This window comes from Dunckerocampus dactyliophorus, chromosome 12 (assembly GCF_027744805.1).
Source record: "Dunckerocampus dactyliophorus isolate RoL2022-P2 chromosome 12, RoL_Ddac_1.1, whole genome shotgun sequence".
NCBI classification, from domain to species: domain Eukaryota; kingdom Metazoa; phylum Chordata; class Actinopteri; order Syngnathiformes; family Syngnathidae; genus Dunckerocampus; species Dunckerocampus dactyliophorus.
The window spans coordinates 3,321,454-3,344,549 of record NC_072830.1 but is presented as its reverse complement, the minus strand read 5'-3'; the positions used below and the strand labels follow the sequence as shown (position 1 = coordinate 3,344,549).

General features: G+C 42.9%; 1 protein-coding gene across 3 annotated transcripts in view; it reads left to right on the top strand.

The window, feature by feature from the left end:
- The window catches only part of bcl9l (bcl9 like), a 32,048-nt gene that overhangs the window by 7,380 nt on the left and 1,572 nt on the right, over window positions 1-23,096 (top strand). The window contains exons 2-8 of one of the 3 annotated variants that reach the window (XM_054795266.1): window positions 12,010-12,103; window positions 15,066-15,472; window positions 17,314-17,436; window positions 17,667-17,841; window positions 17,924-18,008; window positions 20,346-22,680; window positions 22,761-23,015. In XM_054795266.1, coding sequence (XP_054651241.1) covers window positions 15,151-15,472; window positions 17,314-17,436; window positions 17,667-17,841; window positions 17,924-18,008; window positions 20,346-22,680; window positions 22,761-23,015 — 3,295 coding nt within the window. In that variant the 5' untranslated portion in view covers window positions 12,010-12,103; window positions 15,066-15,150. The remainder of the gene's footprint in view (window positions 1-12,009; window positions 12,104-15,065; window positions 15,473-17,313; window positions 17,437-17,666; window positions 17,842-17,923; window positions 18,009-20,345; window positions 22,681-22,760; window positions 23,016-23,096) is intronic. The other 2 variants (XM_054795267.1, XM_054795268.1) reach the window with 2 other exon arrangements.

The following is a 23,096-nucleotide window of genomic DNA, read 5'->3' as shown; positions in this document are numbered from 1 at the left end:
CGCTCAGGAGGGCAAGCCGTACAGACTGGAGGCGCAGTTTGCAGGGCCGAGTAATTCTCTGTTTATCAGTGATGGGACTGATAACGGACAACGTTTGTGGGCGTTTGTGCGAGCGGATGACAACCTGGAGTAACCTTTTGATGCACGCGTCTCCTCTGATACGCTCCAGCAGGAAAACAAACGGGAGACAAAAGCGTGCATGTGACTAGACTATGTGGACAAAAGTATTTGGACACACCTCTTCATCAATTCATTAACCAGAAGTTGGGCTTGACACTTTGAATCTTAATTGTCCATCTTGGCAAGACTCCAGTCATGCATGCTTTGATGACTGATGAAGAACCACCTAAATCAAGGGCGTCCAAAGGGTGGCCTGTTTTTTTTTTTTATATTGGTCCACGGCACTTTTAAAAAATATATAACTTAACAAGGAAAACTAAAAACAAAAACAGCAGAAATGGAAAAATCAACAACAATTTTACAAAAATAAATTCAAAATATTAAGAAAAAAACTTGTAATCTAACATGAAAAAGTCATAATTCTACCAGAATAACCTCGTAATATTATGAGGCAAAATAACATCTTTTGTTTTTCTTTTTTGTAGCAAAGTTGAAAAAAGTTTTTTTTTAAGTCGGAATATTTTGACTGAATTGAATTTTTGGAAAATTAGGTTCGGGGGAAACTTATATTACGAGAATAAAGTCAAAATATTATAGAAATAAAATCATAATGTTGTGAGAAGAAAATTTACAAGAAGAAGTTGAAATAGTTTGAAAAAACAGCTGTAATTTTTGGGGAATAAAGTCACTAACGATCAACTCATTGGCGCTATTGATGCTGGCTCCTTAGTGTTATTGCAACATTGGTTCTGTAGCTGCTGCGTGGTGCGATACACTTGCTCATAGGTGAGCAAGTGGTCAAAGAGAGCTTCCTCTATACTTCCTCATGCCGTCAAACACTCTTGGGTTTGTTCCATGAAGGCCTCAAGGTCCAAAGACAAACAGTAGAGCAGCCAAGCACATTTCACTTATTTTCCCTCCTGGCGCCAAAGTTTGTTAAGAAGCAAATTATATATTTATAAAAACTGTAAAAGATGCGGTTGTGCGTCACTGATTGTGTGTCTAATAGTGTTCACTCACAGTGGCATTACTGTGCCCGTCCATGTTGGTACTTCTTGCTGTTGGCCACTCGGGCTCTCATTATATCACTTTGCTCCAAAAATAGTCCTTACGGAGCCAACTAGGAGAGGATGTAAACACCCTGTAACCAGTTCTACATGTTGACTTTTATCATGCCTGTTTTGTTGTGCCTTCTTCTAAATGGCATCATTAATTCATATACCGTTATCCCTTTTTTAGCACGGTTAATCAGTTCCAGACCCGACAGTGATAAGTCAGTTTCCACAAAGTCGGATTCCTTATTTATAAATGGAATATTTTTGTAGTTAGAGCTTAGAAAACAATGTTTACGACCTTCTAAATACAGTGTTTAACATTATTAGGGCCCTCTAGACCTGAAGTAACACCCCATAGTCACTTTTACACTCCTATCCCCCAATATGGTAGACCTAATAAGAGAAAATAAAACATATAAGACATAAGTCAAACTCGTGCTCGTGTGTGTTGCTGTAAATGTGTTCCGATGGTGTGGCCAGGAAGTGACATCGGGGATTTAGAGTTAAGTCTTAGCTTGGCGTGGGTTAGGGCCGCAACAGTAGGGGTTATTGTGCTTCAGGGTTTCCCTCTAAGATTTTTTGAATCTGTGGTGGTGGGCTGCATGGGAGGGCGGACTGCTGCCGCTGTGTCTTGCCGCTGCTGCGTCTGTAATTACTTATTTATTAACATATTTATTTTTTACTTTTTCTAGCAGAACATGAACCGAGAAACTGAGCGACTGTTAATTTAATGGCTGAGAGCACTGCCAACATTTAAATTGCACTTTATTTGCAAAGCACATCTCCATTCAGTGTGCTCATTTGTTATTAAACACAGGTGCCATGTTTGAATAAAACACTTAAAAAAAAAAAAAAAAATACTAAGGTGAAGCAAATATTCTTTGGTGAACTCCTCAACTCGGCTACCTGTTGGAGACCCCTGTGATAGCATTACTGTCTAAAGCTGTACACACTATGTTTCTGTTGCACAACTTCCACACACAGCTATTGTTTTGAAGACAAGCCATAAGTATTGTAATGATAGCAAGACTAAGTGGCACTTGTAAGTAAATTAAGTTGTGAAGATGATTGATTGATGTAGCTCATGAACGTAATACCCACTTGTAGCTCCGAGCTAGCTAGATGCTGCCAGCCAGGCGTGTAAACAAAAATGCCAGAAAGTGGAATGAGATTGAAACGCGAGCGATCACACACGCTGGCTAGGGCTGGGCAATATGGACCAAAATTCCGATATATTTAGGTTGAATATCGATATAATTATTTTTTTAAGCATAGTGAATTTGGATAAAATCAAAGCCAAATATGCGAGTCAAGATGTTTTATTAAAATACAGTGAAACCTGTCTTAGCAGCCACCTGTATATAATGGCCACCTGCCTATAGCGGCCACTGAAAAATCCCCCGCAGAAAATGTGCGTGTTATAGACCCTGTGTATAGCGGTCACCTGTCTAATGCGGCCAGCGGCCACCCATTTTGTATCCCTTGGTCAATATCTGACCACTTATAGCGGCCAAAATACTGACTCAAGCAAAAGCTTCATGCACGAAAAAGTTTCGTTTTTTAAGCAATGAAGCCGTTGTGTGTAGACTTTAATTACTGAGTCCTAGCTCAGTCACAATCATTCACAAGATCCACACAAACTGTCAGTTGTTCCACATAAAAAAGCCGTCTTCTTTTGAGCTTGTTGCAGACAGTGACACAGTTTATTTCCTGGTGTGAGACAATGTGCACTGGTCAATACTGTAATGCCGCTTGTTGTGGGGAAGGACAGACCCACGTCGCCGATGCACTTTAATGGCTTTATTAACAACGGAGAACACTGCAGGACTTTACATCCACACCAACATAAACACACTTCCCAACTCTCTCCAAACTCACAGCTAGCACTCAGCCTAGCTCTCCTGCTCGTGACGTCGCACCGTCACTTCCTGATGAACTAAAGCTGTAATGACACTCTGCCGTATATATAGTAGCACAGCTTTGTTCTGTGGGTGATGTAGAATAACAAGCCTAGTTGTTCTTTACAACTTTTATCCGCAGTCCCACAGTGCCCTCTACTGGTCAACATGTAACAGTATAATTATATGTATCTGCAAACACAACAAGCTTCTAATCACAGACATGTTAATATGTGCGTGCACAAATTCAAAATGGCCGCCAACCTGTCTATAACGGCCACTTGCCTATAGCGGCCACTTTTGCCGTTTCCCTTTGGTGGCCGCTATAGACAGGTTTGACTGTAAATACTTAACATCAGGATGTTTTTTGAAGGTTTAAAGCTTGCACGTAAAAAAATCTTATCTAAAAATAACCTCTCAAATAAAGTAGGCCATTCTCTTTTTTAAATAAATATAGAAAAAGTCAAATGGAATCTTTTTTGTAATGAACCTTTAGCTATGCTCAAATCCTCAGCTAATAACTAAACAACAAAATACGAAGTGCCCGGTTAAAGAGGACATTTTAAAATGTCAGCAACTCAAAAATACTTTAAATTGAACAGTAGACACATTTTAGAAGACACAAGCATGTTCCTTATTTTGTGCTAGGAACACCAACCTGTAAAGTGCATCAGGCTTAGCAACTGTCTGTCCTCCTTGTACATTTGTGGTAGAGCTTGTCGTGCTAAATAATTGTGTCTGAGAAGCTCGTGGGACATCACGAGTCCATCGTTGTCAGCAGGTTTTTAAAGCCGTTTTTTCCACTGTTGCAACGGGGACCATATCTTCGCAATGTGATAGGACACCTCTTCATGACAGCACACCACTTTGCTTTTCCTTTCACGAGGAACGCAACAGGAGGGCGGCAGACTTGGACGTTGTGCCAAGGTTTAAGGTGGTGAAAAAGATTTTTTAATATTCTGAATTCGAAGTACCTCCACATTACTGAGCTAAATTGACAGTTGGACAATAACGGCATATCGGATATTGGCAAAAAAGCCAATATCGTTTCCCAATTTTTATGATATTTTAAACTAATTGTGGTCAATATGTGTGTAAATAAGCTGTATATGTATCTAATGTATATAGCACATACAGTATATCTATTCATAAAATATATTGCTTCAAATGAATGTGTAGCGGAAATCCTGTGCCTGTTGCGAGATCATTCAAACCTGCAATAAAAGCCTGCTGTTTTACGTCGATCACTTTTAGATTCAAGAGTTTTATTGTCATATGCATAGTATTTACACTCCTATTACCCAATTTAGGAGACATAATAAGAGAAAATAAGACATGGACTCACGTTAGCATTGGGAGAGTTCCTTGTTGTTCTTTTAGAGGTGAAACCATGGATGAATCAGTGATTAAATTAATCAGCAACTATTTCTATTTTGGTATTCGATGAATCCTTGTTTGATTTAAATATCCTCAAATTTCAGCCTCTCAAATGTGAATATTTTTTTATTTCTTAATTCATCTATGAAAACAGACATCTATGTTGCAGACCAAACCACCAGCTGTTAAACAATTAACTACAACTATTAATCTGAAGCTTGATGTTTCGATTAATTCAGTAAGATTAGACGGACCAAGTCAGTATGAAGCAAACACAAACCGTTAGGTGTTGGATTAACTGGATAATTGATTGATCATCAAGTCATCGATTAATTATTGCCCAAACCACCGTACCTTTGTATGAACCACTGTTACTAATGTACTTCTTATAGACCGATAAGAAGGTCTTTTTCAACCCTTCAACCTTAGTGTATTGTCAAAGAGTAGTAAAGAACATTGTCCCATTGGTGGAGGTTGGCGCTTGACCGCTTGCTGTTTGTGGCTTTTCTATGAATTGACTAATTACCTCCGCCGAGGAGGTTGTTGTTTTGCGGCAATTTGAATTGCGCAAACATGATGTCGGCGTGTCCTGTGAAACTGGTGACTGGGTGAAGGGGAAACCTACTGACACGGATGTTTACATGTCTCTATATCTAAATTAGGATTGGTAGGCCTTGATGGAGGTCTGCAACTCAACCGGCTGTTATTTTACTTGTGTGGTGAACAAGCAAAGTGTTTAAAAATGCAAGGGAAATAGCTGAGACTCTTGTATTGATCAAGTTTCTGACAGTTGGTTTGACCACAGAGGAAGGGCGTAAATGAGCATCATGTTAAGGAACACTAATGAGCACATTAAGTCGGGACTGGAGCCGCCGCTGCCGAGGCTTGGAGAGGCAAACAGTGACGCAAGCAGCAGATGCTCGGGCTGCATGGAATTAACAGCTTTCATTTGCCAGTCACCGCGCTGAATGATCTGGCAGCTGCCGGCCGACAGCTTGGATCGCTGGTCGAGAGACGCCGACATGGTTTGGTGTGTTTAGGCCGTGATTGGCGGCCTGCGAGCTGAGCAACGGCGTCTAATCAGTCTGTGTGCACACATCTGATGAGTCATAGCAGCCTGCTTTTTTTTCTGCATAACAAGCTCAACTGGTGTGTGTACATTTCCAAAGTATGTCAGCGTGCACTTTAGCACCCTGACTGACGCTTAAAATACATCTCAATCATTCATTTGAAATGTCAAATTAAGCATGTACGAGAGACGTGTTTATTTTTAATATGAGCAAGCAGTCTTGGTTATTGTTGACATTGGTTATCGTTTTATCTGCATGTGTTTTGTGATTACAGGTCAACCAATTGTTGGATTATGTTAGCTTTAAAAATCTTAAACTTCTAAGGCCTAATTTAGGAATTTTCCCACAAGAAATAATGGAAATATACTACAAATAATCTGGAGGGATTAACTGATGATTAATCAGTTATTCAACTAAGCGACAACTATCTTGGTATTCTGTTAATCATTTTTAAATACGTCTGTGTAGGCTCTCAGTCGTACAGGAGTTGTCCATCGAGGAAAAGGCTTCTTGAGACGTCATCTGTACTTCTGTGTAGAAGGTGTCGGACGTTTCGCTCCTCATCCGAAGAGCTTCGTCAGCAAACTAATAAGTGCTGGTAGCTTAGGCCTTAAATACAGTAAGAGTGGGCGGAATTGGTGTGCCAACACCCTCCTCCTATTGGTTCGTTACACTAAGCCTGCATTCCTCATCTTTACAGTGGTATAATCCTATCCTGTTATTCACACCTACGATAAAAGGGAAGTGTCGCTCCCTGAATTGGGTATGAACGACTCTGATACTGGCTTGTTAGCATCTATTGTTCTGGCTCGGCCCTGCCTTCACCTCACTGAGACCAAAACCCACAGCTCTTAGTCTTGCAAATGAGGTGAAGGCAGGGCCGAGCCAGAACAATAGATGCTAACAAGCCAGTATCAGAGTCGTTCATACCCAATTCAGGGAGCGACACTTCCCTTTTATCGTAGGTGTGAATAACAGGATAGGATTATACCACTGTAAAGATGAGGAATGCAGGCTTAGTGTAACGAACCAATAGGAGGAGGGTGTTGGCACACCAATTCCGCCCACTCTTACTGTATTTAAGGCCTAAGCTACCAGCACTTATTAGTTTGCTGACGAAGCTCTTCGGATGAGGAGCGAAACGTCCGACACCTTCTACACAGAAGTACAGATGACGTCTCAAGAAGCCTTTTCCTCCATTTTTAAATACAAAAATGTAAATATCCTTTGACTTCAGCCTCTCACGCGACAATGTTTACATTTCCTTTATACCTGCAACAAGTAATCAATGATTAATTGATTATCCAATTAATCGACAACTATTTTGGTGTTTGATTAATCCTTTTTTGATATAAACTGTAAATATCCTCTGATTTCAGCCTCTCAAATGTGAATATTTGTTATTTCCTTTTGAGCTGTAAGAGTTAACTGCCAATTAATCAATAATCCAAGTGATCGACAACTATTTTGGGATGCAATTAACTATGATTAAAATTGCAACAGTAAACAATAATCTCGCTTTTAAATGGATTTTCCGTTTTAACAGTCTGATGCAAGTGCACAGCAACACATCAGCCCGCAGCCCGACGAGATGATGTCAGCATGACGTTTAAAATACTTTTTGAAATGCAACAATTACTTTCAGTGTCGGGGGTGTTAAACTTTGTACCTACCCGTTCACGCAGGCAATATGTTTCCTTTGTTGGGGCTTTGACACTACCGACACAGCTGGAAAATTGCCAGGTGTTGTGTTAACACAGAACAGCGATACGATAAATGCAGTGGAAAATAATGAACTTTTTCTGATTTGATCCCCAAATATTTGCAAAACTATGTGAGAATCTGATGACGTGTGCGTTTTCCTCAACTGGTGGATCAACGCGAGCATTCACATCTCGCGATGGCGTCGACCTCGACTTGTTCTCCTTGAAGTGGGCGTCTGGCTGCTATCTTCCAGGTCGCTCGGAGATAGGCCTATCTCCCGTCTCTCGGCCGTCTACTCGAAGGTCAGCCGCTCGGCATGTTATTAGTCTGCCCTCGCCGTGCGATCCACAAAGCCGCTGAGTCACATTCGTCAATCAGGAGTGATGTCCGACCGACCCCTGCTAAGTTAATGAGTGATGGAGCGCCAGCCCGGCAAACAAGGCGTCTCCTTGTTCTTGAGTTAATTAATGACTAATTACGCCATTGTGTTCACCCTTTGACTGACAAAGGTGACTGAGCCTAGGTGAGTGTTGTTGGATAAAGCGGAAACAGGAAGTCTTTACAGAACTTGTTTACAGGCAGGTGGCACTACGAGGGGAGGTGTCCTCTTGTAATTGGAAGCGGAAGTGACAGTGAATGCTGTAATTCCAGCTGGAGCCTTTATTTACCTGAACCGCAAAGAGCACGTTAATTGGAAACGTCATAATTGGAGAGAAATGTGAAAAGTCATTATAAGAGTACAGTAATCACTCGACACTTTGCACTTCCAATTTTGCAGCTTCACTCTACCAAAAATATTCAAATATATATGAATGAATAAATCATACTGTCGTGGTTGAATAAAGCCTATTTGTAGTCAAAAATATGCATTTTTAAGCGAATTATACATATTCTTTGTCTAAATTAATTTAATTGATTAAAAATGGCTAAAAGAAGTAAAACACAAACATAAGGCATTCGGAAGACACGTTAAAGTGTAGTATTCTACACTGGTCACTAGGTGTCAGTAATGTTACTGTAAAAGCACCAGACTTGATTGGCGGCACAACAATGGTAATGGTTTAATTTATTTGAACATGCATACAAGTTACATTGGAATACAACACATATTACAATTCCCAGCATGTCCAAAGGCAGTAGGATGAAGCAAAGCTTATTTAAACCTACCCCCCATCTGTTTTACATCAATTGCAATACATTTGTTCTCTTCGTGTATTCCCAATGCACTCTCTTCTGGTTGAATACATAGGAAAATGATAAGGTAATGTGGTAAAACAGAAGTCACATTTCTTGTCACCCTAACTACTTCATATGACAGTCATGATTAATAATATGTATGAAAAAGACATAGCAGGACATAATTTGATAATGGGTGAGTACTGACAATGAACTCGCATGAGAGTGAAGAGTTCGTAGTGAGTGTAGTCGTGGACTCTTCTTCCTTGTACTTTGCAAACAGCTGCTTGTAGGCTTTTATTGCAGGGTTGAATGATATCAGTACAGAACAGATACAGTACAGACGTTCCTCGCAGTATCGCAGTTCGATCTTTGCTCCCTCACTGTATCGCGTTTCTTTTTTTCTCCTAAAGTTATTGAATAAATGATCACTGTTTTGTGGTTGAATACGGCCTATTTTTAGCACACAAAAAAATGCATATTTAAGCAAACTGTATTTATTCTTGGGCTAAATTAAGCATTTTCGGTAGGTGCGGTAATGAGCCTCAAAGCTGGCTGCTACTCGACTCCCGCCACCTGCAAGAAAAGGCAACACCACCATGCAGACGTGTCCACTGTGTACCGGTGTCAAGTTAGTTTCACGTTGGATGTTGGATATTGGGCTCCGTAGCTACAGCGGTAGTTCCCCCTCACTGTGCCCGCACTGCTGTGTCATGGTGCGGGGAGCTCGCACGCAGTGGCCCCACTGGCCATCTAGACATTTCAGGTATCAACTTATTGCCACCCCTAAGTGACTAAAGGGTCCTACCTTGGCCACCCCAATGAAAAATTTCTGGGTCCACCACTGCTCGCATGGGAAGTGCTGGCTCTAACCGCTGGTTGTTTACACTAGGGTCTGTCAATAAATTACTATAGAGTTGGTTAAAAAATGTCATATATTCTAAATCACGCCACAAATTGATCTATTACCATGTCAAATGATTAGTCCAACCCTAAAAGTATTTTGCACACCCATTTTTCCAATTTTATCCTTTATTGGATCGACTGTTTTATTGCATGTACAGTATATTTTTTTGGATTAGGGACCTGACTCACAGAAGTTTGTTTCAAAAGCCAAACATTATTAAAAAAGTAAATTCAGCAATACTTTGGTTGCATTATTTTTAATGGTTTGAAGAGCTATTTTAAGAACCATGTTCATTTCCACAAATTCATGTTTGTAACAAAAACGTATTATTAAAAAAAAAAAAAAAAAAAGGATCGGCATTGGCTCGGCAAGACTATTAAAAAAGTCGTATCGAATCGGAAGCCAAAAAATGTGGATGGAGACATATTTAGTACTGCATTCTACATTGGCTACTGTGTCATGTGTTATCTAAGACACTACAGGGCACTCGACTCGTCACTAAGGTTACCTAGGGAACACGTTTACTGTGACACTGCTCCAGCAGGCGTTTTATTTACGTCTTACATGGCTTATTTTCGCTTATTCTGTCTACTATATTGGCTAATACGAGTGTAAAGCCATTTAAAACCACACGGAAGTAAGCTGGATGTACACTGTTCAGAAAAAAACAACAAGAACTGCTAACATGTGAGTCTATGTTATTTATATTTAATATGTCTTATTTTCTCTGATTGTATCTCCTATATTGGGTAATACAACTGTAAAGGTGACAACAGGGGTGTTATTTCATGTCTTGAGCGCTCTAATAATGTTAAAACCCGTATTTAGAAGATTGTAAACAGGTTTTCTATGCCATAACTATGAAAATATTCCATTTATTAATATTGAATCCTACTTCACGGAAATTCACTTGGGTCTTTAACCAGTTAACCGCGATAAACGAGGGATTACTATAATCCCTAACAGGGGCTACTGTTGCAGCCGTAAACAACGCTGAGCTAAAACTCAACTCAGAACCCCCGATGTCACTTCCAAGTCTTATTTGTGTCTTAAATGGCTTTATTGGCTAATTATGTCTCCTATATTGGGTAATATGAGTGTAAAGGTGACAACAAAGGTGTTATTTCATGTCTAGAGGGCTCTAATAATGTTAAAAACCGTATTTAGAAGGTTGTAAACAGATTTCCTATGCTCTAATTATGAAAATATTCCAATTCTAAATAAGGAATCTTACCCCGCAGAAGTCCATTTATCACAGTTGGGTCTGGAACCAATTACTGTAAGTTTTTTTGCTTTAAATAATGATTTGGAGTGCATGAGAAAGTGGAAAGGAAACTATAGCTTTCTTTGACCACAGGGTTATTTACACATTGCACAACACTGCAGCAACGCAGCCAATCTTGTAATAGTGGTACGGATCTTGTGGACTTGTTAAAAAAAAAACGACATCCAGAGGTTGCCTGCTATTTGTGCTTGTCGACCACGCACCCGGCGACTATAGAAGACTCCACATTAGTGGAATAGAGCAATGGTTCCCACAATTTTTTGACCCACGGACCGGCTTGTGTTCCCACAAATCTTCCGCGGACTGGGGGGGCTTGTGCATTATAGCGATCTAATTTATCTTATTTATTATGTATTGTGTAAAACTAAGACATGAATAACATCAAATTAAAAGCACAAAAAGAATGCCGACCCACCATCCACCAGTTCAAGCCTGGAGTTTTTCCAGAGAGATTATTACATCGCTGTTTGACACGTGTGGTAAAAGGCAGTGTGATAGCATGAATTAACTTGACACAAATGTGCACATTAGCACTCAGTAAGTCATCAAAACTTACCTTTATGTATTCCCACATAGTATCAGCATTTGACACCAAATATGAGGTGAAAGAAAAATGGTAAAAATACAGTAGTAGTCTATCAGTGCGGCATGAGATAAAGTTAGCACACGCACAATGGACATGCGTCAAGTGAGAAGGATGTAACAGAGAGAATCCAGCCACTTTTCAAAATAAAACATAATGGAAATTATTTTTTCTTTCTGTGCGGCCCAGTACCAAATGCAAATGGGTTGGAAATCACTGGAATAGAGGCCTTCATTGGAGCATTTACAGTACTGCTAAATGGGGTAAATGTCAAACTGTTGGCCACTTAAGCCCCTTTCACGCTGCCTGAAACAAAGTCGAGCCGTAACGGAGATAGGATGTCGCTTGTGTGGAAGAGTATTCCGCAATGCCAGGACCGGGAGGTGAAATTTACAAGAAGCAGTTGTTGCAGGGATGCCACGTTGCCATGTTGCTTGGGTCTGTGTGAAAGGCACAGCAGAATAAATGTGTTACGGTTCTCGGCTAGCAGCGTAACACTTTCAAGAGTAAGGCATGTGGGCAGGGTGAGTCAGGTATTGCTCCAGAAAGCGTTGTGGAATGTCTTCCTGTGTTTGGCAACGTGTGGCCAAAGGGGAGGGACCCAGAATGCTGCTGGGCTACTTCAGAGCATCAGGCCACGCCCACAATCTCCAAGTCCAAACAATCTGCCGGCAGGCCGTTAAAGACACAATGTGTTCACCGTGCGAGGCCTTTGCTCTCTTATCAGCGTTCCGTCTGGTTCCAGTCTTTGCTGGTGTTGACGCCAAGGCTGAGGAGGATGGCGGGGATTGTCTCCAAGATGACTCCTGATCTCATTGTCTCCTTGACGTCCAGGTCCAAGTGTGTCCACTGAAGCATGACGAGGGAGGAGCAGCATGGCGGCGTCAGGCCTAACCCGGAGCCTCAGTCTGTTTCCAGTCAGCCACAGGTTGAGTATCACGTCATTTTTAAGCTCTAATTGCTACAATGAAACCCCTAAAGTCAAACACCTCTGGGGTTGTACAATTCCTAATTCAAAGAACTTTTCGGCGAAAACTTGCCTCTCAAGTTGAAGAAAACTTCATAGTTGGAGCCGCCGACATGCCAAATGGTCACACAGGTGACATCAGTCTATCGGGCAATTACCGTTTGGCTTTTTCTTTGGCTGTTTTTGGGGGTGGGCACCACTTCTTCTAAAACAATGAGCAGCATCAGCAATGTATATTAAGGTAGAAGAAGGTGAGAGTAGAAGAATGCATAGACAGCTTTAATGTTTTAATATTGACACTGCTGAACTTCTTTTTACACTTGCTTGACAATTAAAAAGCTCCATAAAGCAACACTGGACCTTTTGTCATTGAAGGCTTCAGTATTTATGGACTCTACATGTTACTATTAACAAGGGTTATCTACCTTTTACACTTGTAAACAGTTAAATATGCTAAAAACTATCATGTGAGCTGTGATTTGTGACATGAAGCAACATTATGTCTTGGCCAATATTTTAATGGACTTTACCTCAAAATATTGACTTCCTTTTACACTTGAAATACATAGTTATACATTTTTATAAGCCCGAGCGGCCGATCCCAACAATGTATTTAAACGTCTTTTACGTTTTTGTTTTTTTTTGCACCATAGTCAAAAAGAGGTGATGATGCAACTCCACACTAATGGATTTCACTTCAGAGCAATTTTAAGCCATAAAAACGGCCACAAGGTGGCAGAAGTGCATTTGATAAACGCTCAGCAGGGTTCATCTGGAGGGAAAAACCACACATGACAGGAAGGAGGATGTGAGAGAGCGTAGAGGAGTGTCATGTGCAGAAGATTACGCATTGTCGGGAAATTTGAATGCATGCACACACATAGTTCAGTTCCAAATGTGAAAATTGTAAATAGTTCGTGGTGTTTATATTTGTAAATAGATTGTTATTTTGATGCAAAACAACCAATATTTTGGTATTGTTTATGTTGTATGGTTGTTTAGATATTTGAGCTGCCACAAAAGCAAAGAATATTTGTGTCAAAGTGAAAGTTATGCTTGAAATGTATCTTTTCACAAAAAGCTGATTTTCTCCCTTTTCTAGTCGGAAATTGACATTTTCCTGAAACTTACCTGTGTTCTACTGCTGATTAGCAAAGAAACAAAAAAGTAGAAACAAACTTTTTTTGGTGATGTTTAAATAGCCATAGAACACAATATTCTGTGTTCCTTGAAAGATCAGTGGAAATTGTCTGAAATGGCCGCAACTGAAGGGTTGTCTTAGGAGACTTTACGCTTCAGTATTAACCATGGTTGACTTCTTTTTACACTTGTAGGAGGTTAAAAAGTGTCATGTGTGAGCTGCCTTTGGTATATAAAGCAACATAACTTTCGGAATAAAAAGTTAGTGTTTTTATAGGTCTTAAGTTTTAATATGAACAGTTTGCTTCTTTTTACACTTGTAGATGGCAGTATGATATTCGGGTTGTCCCGATCCACATTTTTAGGCTTCCAATCCGATTTTTTTTTATAGTCTTGCTAATCCGATCCCAATCCTTTTTTCTTTATTTTTTTCTAAATAATAAGCATTTGTTACAAACATGAATTTGTGGAATAGAGTATGGTTATGAAAATAGCTCTTCAAAGAATTAAAATAATGAAACCAATGTATTGCTGAATTTACTTTTTGACCAACAATATTGTTTGGCTTTAGTAACAAACCTTTGTGAGTCAGGTCCCTAATCCAATAAAAGTCCATTCAATAAAAGGTAACATTGGAAAAAATCAGCGCACAAAATAGGGTAGGACTAATCATTTGACAAGGTTATAGATCAATTTGTGCTGTGATTTAGAATACAGTATATGACTTTTTTAACACTCTTCAAGATTCAAGAGAGTTTTATTGTCATGTGCATAGTACAACAGCAGTTATACCATGCAATGAAAATCTTATTCTGTTCATTCTCCCAAGAAAAGAAAGAAAACAAATGAAAGAATAAGAACATAAGAAACATAAACACATAAACATATATACCAATAAATTAAGCAACAACAACAGACGAGACATTAATACAAGTAAATAATACAAATAAATAAATAAATAAAGTGCTATGAGTGTGTGCGTGTGTTGCGTGTGCGAGTGCTTCGTTGAGGAGCCTGATGGCCTGTGGGTAAAAGCTGTTTGCCAGCCTTGTGGTCCTGGACTTCAAACTCCTGTAGCGTCTGCCTGACGGTAGGAGTGTGAATAGTGAGTGTTGTGGATGTGTGCTGTCCTTGATGAGGTTGTGTGTTCTGCGTAGGACTCTAGATTTATAAATGTCTCTTCACAGCAATAGTAATTTATTGACGGTCTCTTAATATACTACTCACATAGGGGTGGCAATAAGTTGATACCTGAAATGTCTAGTTGGCTAATGGGGTGGCCGGAGAGTGGGGAAGGGTGGCCGCGGCCACCATTGGCCGCCACGAAGCGCCGCCACTGTACAGCGGCACTTCCCTGTGCGAGCTCCCGCACCATGACACAGCAGTCCGGGCACAGTGAGGGTGAACTACCACTGTAGGTACAAAGCTAAATAACCAACGGCCATCTTAAACTAACATCACCACAGTACACAGCAGACATGCATGGTGGTTTTGCCTCTTCTTCTTCTTGCGGGTGGCGTGAGTCGAGTGGCAGCCAGCTTTGAGGCGCATTACCGCACCTGCCGTGTTGGCGTGTGGCCCAGAGTTACGAACGCTATACGGCAACCGGATCGGCCCGATCTCGTGGCGGAAGCCGATATTATTCGATCTTCAAAATACAGCGGATCGACATCCCTATTTGATATACAAATACATACAGTACATTTGATATATAGACTGTATTGTATTATGTAATTCATTGTAAAAAAAATTACAATCCTGTTATTTGTGGTTTCTCCCTCAGCGTTGCCTGACGGTAATGTGAACTCCAGTCGAGGGCACAACTTTTCTCCTACAGCGGTCCTCAGTTTCTCTCAGCAGCCAATCAAATGCTTACTGACAATAAACTGGCCAATCATGGCAAGCAGCACAGCGGGGACGGACGATCTCAAATAGCCGCCGTCAACCTGCAGGCTCCGCCTCAGCAGCAGCAGGCGGCCACCGGTCACCTGGGGCCCAAGAGCCGCCTTGGCGCCGGGGGGGGCCATGGGGTCCACAAAAGCAACTCTGCGCCAAAGGCTGCCAGCCAATCGGCGAGCAGCGTCGGAGGGATGCTAAAAACCAAAAGCAAGCGGGAGAGGAGCGTCTCTGTGGACTCTGGTGATTTGCGGCACGCTGCTCCTAAAGCCCTGGAGGCCGACGCCAAGGCAGGTGAGACATTTTAAAGCTCGCTGCACACGCATGCGCTCACTTCCTGTCATCTCGCTATCACTCTGATCTCTACAAACATTACATGCGCTCACCTCCTCCGGCAGGAAGTGCTCAGACATAAGGACAGAAATGCCCCGACCTTTTAAGCGGAGCGCCAGAAAAGCCCCCCCCCCCCCCCCCCCAACAACTCACGCCCCACCCCCGCCGCCCCCGAGGCACTGATAGCGGCACTGACGTGTCTCAGATTTAAAAAAAAAAAACAAAAAGCATCAAGGCTTTGTCCTTGCTCACAAGGTCACACAATGTAGTCAACCCAGGGAGGCCGGAGGAGTTCCCCGTTGATCTGTGAAAGATGCTTCATATGCAGCACTTGTTGATGCATTCCAGGGAACTCCCAACTTTTTCCACCGAGGGCCGTATGTTGTCATACACAGTAAACCCTCGTTTATCACAGTTAATTGGTTCCAGACACGACCATGATAAGTGAATTTCCGCCAAGTTGGGTTCCTTATTTGCAAATGGAATATTTTCCTAGTTCAACCATACGGGTTTTAACATTATTAGAGCCCTCAAGACATGAAATAACATCACATAGTCACCTTTATACTCCTATTACCCAATATAGCAGAGATAATAAAACATTTAAGACATAAATAAGAGTCGTGCTTGTGTGTGCTGCTGTAAGTTTGTTGCGGTGGTGCAGACAGGAAGTGACGTCGGGGGTTCAGAGTTGAGTTTTAGCTTGCCGTGGGTTGCGGCTGCAACAGTAGCCTGTGTTCGGGATAATTGTGCCTGTTGTGACATCATTCAAACCTGTTCCAGCGATCAAGTCTGGTGCTTGTGTGTCTCAACCAACGTCTTTTGAATACGTCTTCTGAATGCCTCATATTTGTATTTTACTTCATTTAGCCTTTTTATGGCTTAAAATGCTTCATTTAGGCAATATGTGTGACATTTACTTAAATATACTACCAAAAAGCCATATTCAATCAAGAAATGGCATGATTTATGAATTAATGTGTGAAAAACCGTGACAGTGAAGCCACAAAATTCAAAGTGTGTAACGGCATGGGATTACTGTATTTAGCAGTTCAACATATTTAAAGACAAAACAGCTGACATCTCAAAATTCCAAATGCAAATGTCAACTATTTTGTTGCAGAATTATAGCTTTTTTTTCTTGGAAACATTCATTTATTTTATTTTCATTATGTCCCTAATGTTCTTTCCTGATGTTCTGATGCTGTGTTGGAATTTTATTTTTAAAATATGCCACAGGCCAGTAAAAAGCTGTTGGCCGGCAAAGGCACCGGGACTAGCTTTTGGACACCCCTGCAAATGACTGATAATGATTTATTTTACTGGCCAACAATAAAAGCTAGTGCAGGACTCATCCTGGCATCAACAGAAGATCATAGCACTTACTGGCTATGACGTCATCCCCATGCTGCTCATGGCCACCAGGGGGCATATTTTCACAGCGTGTTGAGGTTGCTGTTGTAATGTATGCTTGTTGGTGCAGCTGTGCAACGAGTTGACAGTCCGTGCTTGTAGCTGGATGGCGAGCACTCTGGACTCTCATCCTGCGGACTGCAGATTTTTGCACAGGATTATTAGTAGTATTACTTCCAGGTTATCATACACCCAAATGAAACCTTATGACAAAATGTAAATGACTTGTGTACGTGAATAATGTTTGATGAAGCTCTTGTATTGGATTGGTAATTCATCTGTGTGAACGTATGCCACATTTTTACATTGGAAAACTATCAACTTTATTTGTTTTGCTTCCATTTGCCGTCTTTGAGCTTATTCCCATGTTTGCCGTGTGTGTCTTGAAGAGGGTGTGACACGCAGTAAGCGGCGCTGTGTCCTGGAGAAGAAGCAACCATACAGTGGAGATGAGTGGTGCTCTGGCCCTGACACGGAAGACGATGAGGACAAGCCACGCTCCACAACTCACCGTGAGTCCGTGCCAGGCGGAACATGTCAGCGTCAATGGCTTTATTTGCATTTGCAAGGATAATCATGGTAGTGTGTAGGTACTCCACACATGCAATGGAATAGAAGAGCTCCATGAAACCCTTCGATTTGCTTTGACATGTGGTGTAGCTCTATCTAGTGGTTGCGTGGTGTAGCTGCAACAACACTTCTGCAGTTTGTCAGGATATTAGACTTGTTCTCTGTTTTTTAGGTGAGCGAGGACAGCCAGGTCCCAGGCAAGTAAATCCTGATCATCCATCTGCCGGGCCCACACCTGAACCTATAATGGCTCGTGGACCTGGAACTGGACCTGTACTGAAGGCGGGACCGGCGCCGCCGTCCTCACAGCAAATGCTGTATGTTTTCACAACCAGCCTGGCCAACAGGTACGTACCATTTACAGAATAGTCAGTTCTAACTATAATTCTAATTCATTAATGATACTAATAATCCCAAAACTTTTAACAGCGCTGCAGAGGCAGTTATGAAAGGAAAGATGGATTCCATTCTGCATTTTCACCAGCAAAATGTTCCACGAGCCAAGCTGGAGCAGGTCAGACATCACCAACGTCAACGATTGCCAATCACCAACCAATTCAACAAAAATGGCTTTTGTATTCTTTGACTCTTACGCCAATTTGTGCTTATATAAATAAAGTGTACTGTACAATAATAATAACCACAGTAATAACAACCATATTTTCTCACATTAAGTCCGGGGGTGTGTACTTAACTTCAAAGAGTACTGTGTGTCTATTAGAGGTGAGGTGTTTATTATGGGGGTGGCATTTATGTGTACAAATGCATTTTTATAGTAATAGAATTTAATAGTACTGTTCAATTCAAAAATATTTTACAATGTAATATGCATTAACGGGCTGCACGGTGGCCTAGTGATTAGCATGTTGGCCACACAGTCAGGAGATCGAGAAGATGAGGGTTTGAATCGCCACTGGGCATCTCTGTGTGGAGTGCGCATGTTCTCCTCGCGCGTGCGTGGGTTTCCTCCCACATTCCAAAAACATGCATGTTAGGTTCATTGGCGACTCTAAATTGTCCGTAGGCATGAATGTGAGTGGGAATGGTTGTTTGTCTATATGTGCCCTGTGATTGACTGGCAAACAGTCCAGGGTCCAGGACTTCGGGTCTCGCCCGAAGTCAGCTGGGATAGGCTCCAGCATGCCCGCAACCCTAGTGAGGATAAGCAGTATAGAAGATGGATGGATGGATGAATATGCATGAAACTAAATTTATTTTATTTTTTTGTATTTAGAAGGAAGCATTTATTTACAATTGCATTGAATAGTGATATTATATTGACAAATATTATACAATATGCATATGCACAAAATTGTATTTATTTTATTTAGGGGGAGCCATTTATTTGTGCAAATACATTTTTCTAATAATAGCATTTAATAGTAATATTGAATTCATAAATATTTTACAATATAATGTGCCATCCATCCAGCTTCTTCCGCTTATCCTAGGTCGGGTCGCAGGGGCAGCAGCCTAAGCAGGGAAGCCTAGACTTCCCTCTCCCCAGCTACTTTGTTCAGCTCCAGTTGAGAGACATAGTCTCTCCGTGTCCTGGGTCTTCCCCGAGGCCTCCTACCGGTTGGACGTGCCCTGAACACCTCCCCCGGGAGGCGTCCGGGGGGCATCCTGACCAGATTGCCCGAGCCACCTCATCTGGCTCCTCTCAATGCGGAGGAGCAGGGGTTCTACTGCGGCCTTCTCCCGGATGACAGTGCTTGTCACCTTATCTCTAAGGGAGGGCCCGGCCACCCTACGAAGAAAACTCATTTCGGCCCCTTGTATCCACCATCTTGTCCTTTTCGGTCACTACCCAAAGCTCATGACCATAGGTGAGGGTAGGAAAGTAGATGGACCGGTAAATTGAGAGCTTTCCCTTTCGGTTCAGCTCCTTCTTCACCACAACGGACCGATACAGAGTCCGCATCACTGCAAACGCCGCACCAATCTGCCTGTCCATCTCGCTTTCCATCCTTCCCTCACTTGTGAACAAGACCCCGAGGTACTCCACTTGGAGCAAGATCTCATCCGGAGATGGCACTTCACCCTTTTTTCGAGCGAGAACCATGGACTCGGACTTGGAGGAGCTGATTCTCATCCTGGCCGCTTCACACTCTGCTGTGAACCGATCCAGTGAGAGTTGAAGGTCACGGCTCGTTGAAGCCAGCAGGACCACATCATCTGCAAAAAGCAGAGAACCAATCCTGCAGCCACCAAACCAGAACCCCTCAACGTCCTGGATGCACCTAGAAATTCTGTCCATAAAAGTAATGAACAGAATCGGTCACAAAGGGCAGCCCTGGCGAAGTCCAACCCTCACTGGAAACGGGTCCGACTTATTGCAAGCAATGCGAACCAAACTCTGACACCGGTCATACAGGGAACGAACCGCCTGAATTAGGTGGTCCGGTATAGCATAGCATAACATAACATAACATAACATATGCATTAAAGTTTTTTTTTATTATTTATGAGGAGCCATTTATTTGCCCAATATTTTTATAATAGAATTTAGTAGGGACATCCAATTTAAAAATAAATAAATAAATAAATAAATAAATAAAAATAAATATTCTACATTTTGGGGAGGGGCTTTTTGTTTGTTTTGTTTTTGTACACCGGATGTCCTTCCTGATGCCACCCTGGCCCTGTAAGGACAGTTACAGCCGCTTTGTAGTGCCACCTGAAGGTGACAAAAATGGTTCTATTTGAGGTGCAGTGTTGATTTATTCAAGTGGATAGCAGGGCATTAATTGGGGCCGTGTGTCTGTTAGAGTGGATACGGGGTAAAACTGATGCTACTAATTTCCCATTATCTTAATTTTTTTTTTTTTTTTTTTTTTGTCCGACAAAGGGCTACCAACCGGGGAGGATCTCAGAGAAGGTGAACTCCAGCTTGTCTCCACCGACAGGCACCCCGAAATCCAAAAGTGGAACTCCACAGCCCGTGTCCACAGGAGGCGGCGCACCCTTGTTCGCAGCAGGAACACCGACATCCGCAGGACGCTCTGATAATGACTCCCCTCAAACCAGACTTGGTGGCCTCTCTAGCGGTAACTGCGTTCTCTCAAGTAGGCCGGAAGGAGATGGCACATCCACACCTGTTGGACCAGTCTCAGGAACTGCACACGGAGAGGGCCTCCCGGTTGCTACTCTCTCTCCATCAGGGAGTCCCTCCATCTTGTCTGCACATTTACAGAGTGACACAGGCCAGAGGAGTGGCCCCGGGAATGCCGGCAGTCTTTCCAAGGAGCAGCTGGAACACAGGGAGCGTTCTTTGCAGACTCTGAGGGACATAGAGAGACTGTTTCTACGGACTGGAGCAAGAGGAGGCCCTGGTGACGGCAACAGTCATCTCCCAAATAACGCTTCCAACGTAATAAACAGCGGTAGTACTGACCGAGGCGCCATCCCTGAAGACGGTGACAATGGTACAAACACTGGAGATTGCAGTAGTAGTAGCATGGCGCTTTCTGCTTTGGCCTCAATGGGGGCCATGAAGAAGTTTGAAGAACCACTGCAATCCATAATGTCTCAAACACAATCACTCAGTGCTGCCACTGACAGCCCCGAAATGGACCCTCACCACAATCTGCCACAGCATCCTCATCATCAGATGTCTTCACCTGGCCTTGACATGGGTCCTTTACTTGGGCTGGAAGGGCTGACCCCAGAACAAATCGCGTGGCGTAAACTCCAAGAAGAATACTACCAAGAAAAGAGGAGGCAACAGGAAATGCAAAATCCTCAGCACTTTAGAATGATGACTGAGATGGGAATGCATGGAGGTCCCGTGATAATGAGGGGACCCCCACCTCCCTATCACAGCAAGCCTGGAGATCAACAATGGGGTTCTGCAAATATGATGGGAGGAGGTATGCCTGGAAATGTACGAACGGTGGGCATGCATCAAGAAGGACCCGGTCGTCCAAAGTTCTTAGCACATGCGCAGAGGGGTCCACCAGGTGGAGGGGTGTTTCCTGGCAGTCCAGGAGGACTGTTATCTGTTGATGGTCTAGGACCCCAAAGGCCCACGAGACCAGGGATTTGGCTCGAGAACATGTCTAACCACATGGATGGTGGAGGTTCGTTTCCCGGTTGCTACCCTCCTCAGCATTTGCAGGATGAACCAGAACTCGTAACTCGTGAGGAATTGTTCCGCATCGCGGAGAAACGGCAGGTACAGGGGCTTCCTAGGTTTGAAATTGAACGGATGATTGCACAGCAGCAACAGGGCTCAAGAATTGTGGATAATCCCGGGGGCCCAGACTTCTCCACTTTGGGTATGGGCCGCGGTCCACCTTCTAATCAAGGTGATCCTATGGACTTTCCTGGTTCACGGGAAATGATGGGCTCTCCTGTAGGGGGGCCTCAGATAAGAGACGTAATGGACTCTCCTCTAGGGAGCAACCTCTCAATGCACATGAACCCACAGATAAATATTCAACAGCAGCACATGACTCTCTCTCAAAAGCTCAGAAGGGGCGCTGGAAGAGGGGGGCCTTTAAGCGACTTTTTCAGTCCTGGAGAGATAGCAAGAATACGAGCATCACAGAATGAAAGAAGAAATGTGGGAATGATCCCTGCACCTGATGGACCATTTCATTTTCCAACTCATGGCCCTTTCTCCAGTGGACCGGGTGAGGGGCCATATCCTCAACAACCTGGTTCCGAGATGTTTGGGCCTGACCAGGAGGGTCGTAATCAGATGGGTGGTACATCACGCCTCAGTCATATGCCCGTCACTGGAGACCTCAGAGGAATGGGTCCTGGTTCTCGGCATCCAACCGACCTATCAGTCAATGTTCACCCATTGAGCTCTCCTACGGCGCAGCATCCTCATCAGCTCAGTTCTCCATCCTTAAACCGAGAACCACCAGTTCATCTTCCTTCTCCTTCTGCTCCAGGGCAGAAGTCGCCCTCCATTATTGCACCTATTGGCCCTCACCCTCCTCTTCCGCCTGCTTCTGGCGCAGGGACACCTTGCTCTTCTTCCATGAAGTCTCCCCAGATATTAGGGACTTCGAACCATGAGTTGCACTCTCCTTCTGTCTCCCCTGGGCGACTCAAGTCCCCAGCCATTGCTATGGCCTCTCCGGCATGGATGTCTCCTAAAACAGATCCTTCAAGTCCAGGAGGTCCGACCGTCGGCAGGGTAACAGGCAACGGAGGAAGTCATCCTGAGACAGGTATATTCAAAAATTTCATATGTAGTCATTTAAACCTCTTCTCTTATTTTGGTGACATATAACTTCCTGTCCTTTTGCAGGGCGATCACTACCCCCAAGGAGTTCCAACTCTACCCCAAGCAGCCAGCCAGGCTCGTTGAATCCCGGTGTGACATTTACATCTTCGCCCGATGCCCCGTCATCACAGAACCCTCTGTCGCTGATAATGTCTCAGATGTCCAAGTACGCACTTCCCAGTTCAACTCCTCTTTACCACGATGCAATCAAAACGATTGCAACTTCTGATGACGAGATGCTGCCTGATCGACCTCTTCTGCCGGGCGTCAGCATCGGCGGTATGAACAAATTCAATATTTTAGGACTATTGTGAAAATGGCTTGCAACTCATGTTTGAATGCTGGTTTTGTTATACCAAC